At 48.3% G+C, this 207-nt stretch overlaps 1 protein-coding gene across 1 annotated transcript in view; it reads left to right on the top strand.

Annotated features, from left to right (window-relative positions):
* The first annotated feature begins 86 nt into the window (after window positions 1-86).
* LOC119593321 overlaps window positions 87-207 on the top strand; it is a 6078-nt gene continuing 5957 nt past the window's right edge. The window contains exon 1 of the mRNA XM_037942249.1: window positions 87-193. Within this exon, the coding sequence (XP_037798177.1) occupies window positions 181-193 (13 nt within the window). The 5' untranslated portion in view covers window positions 87-180. The remainder of the gene's footprint in view (window positions 194-207) is intronic.

The following is a 207-nucleotide window of genomic DNA, read 5'->3' as shown; positions in this document are numbered from 1 at the left end:
AAGTCACACACATAACCAGCATTCCCCGGTTCGTCCACTGACACGAAAAACTAATCTGACACTTTGATCAATGCAGTTAGTTAGGCCCACGACGCCTACTTAAGGGGTACAGGGCAGCGGAAAACCTACTAGTTGACAAAGGTCTTTCCCGGTGGACACATCTCCCTCTCTGCTTGAACGATGGCTGCTAAAGGTATATTCCAAAGC

Source organism: Penaeus monodon, chromosome 32 (assembly GCF_015228065.2).
Source record: "Penaeus monodon isolate SGIC_2016 chromosome 32, NSTDA_Pmon_1, whole genome shotgun sequence".
NCBI classification, from domain to species: Eukaryota; Metazoa; Arthropoda; class Malacostraca; order Decapoda; family Penaeidae; genus Penaeus; species Penaeus monodon.
Note: the sequence above shows the minus strand (reverse complement) of the source record. Positions and strands in the feature narration are given on the sequence as shown.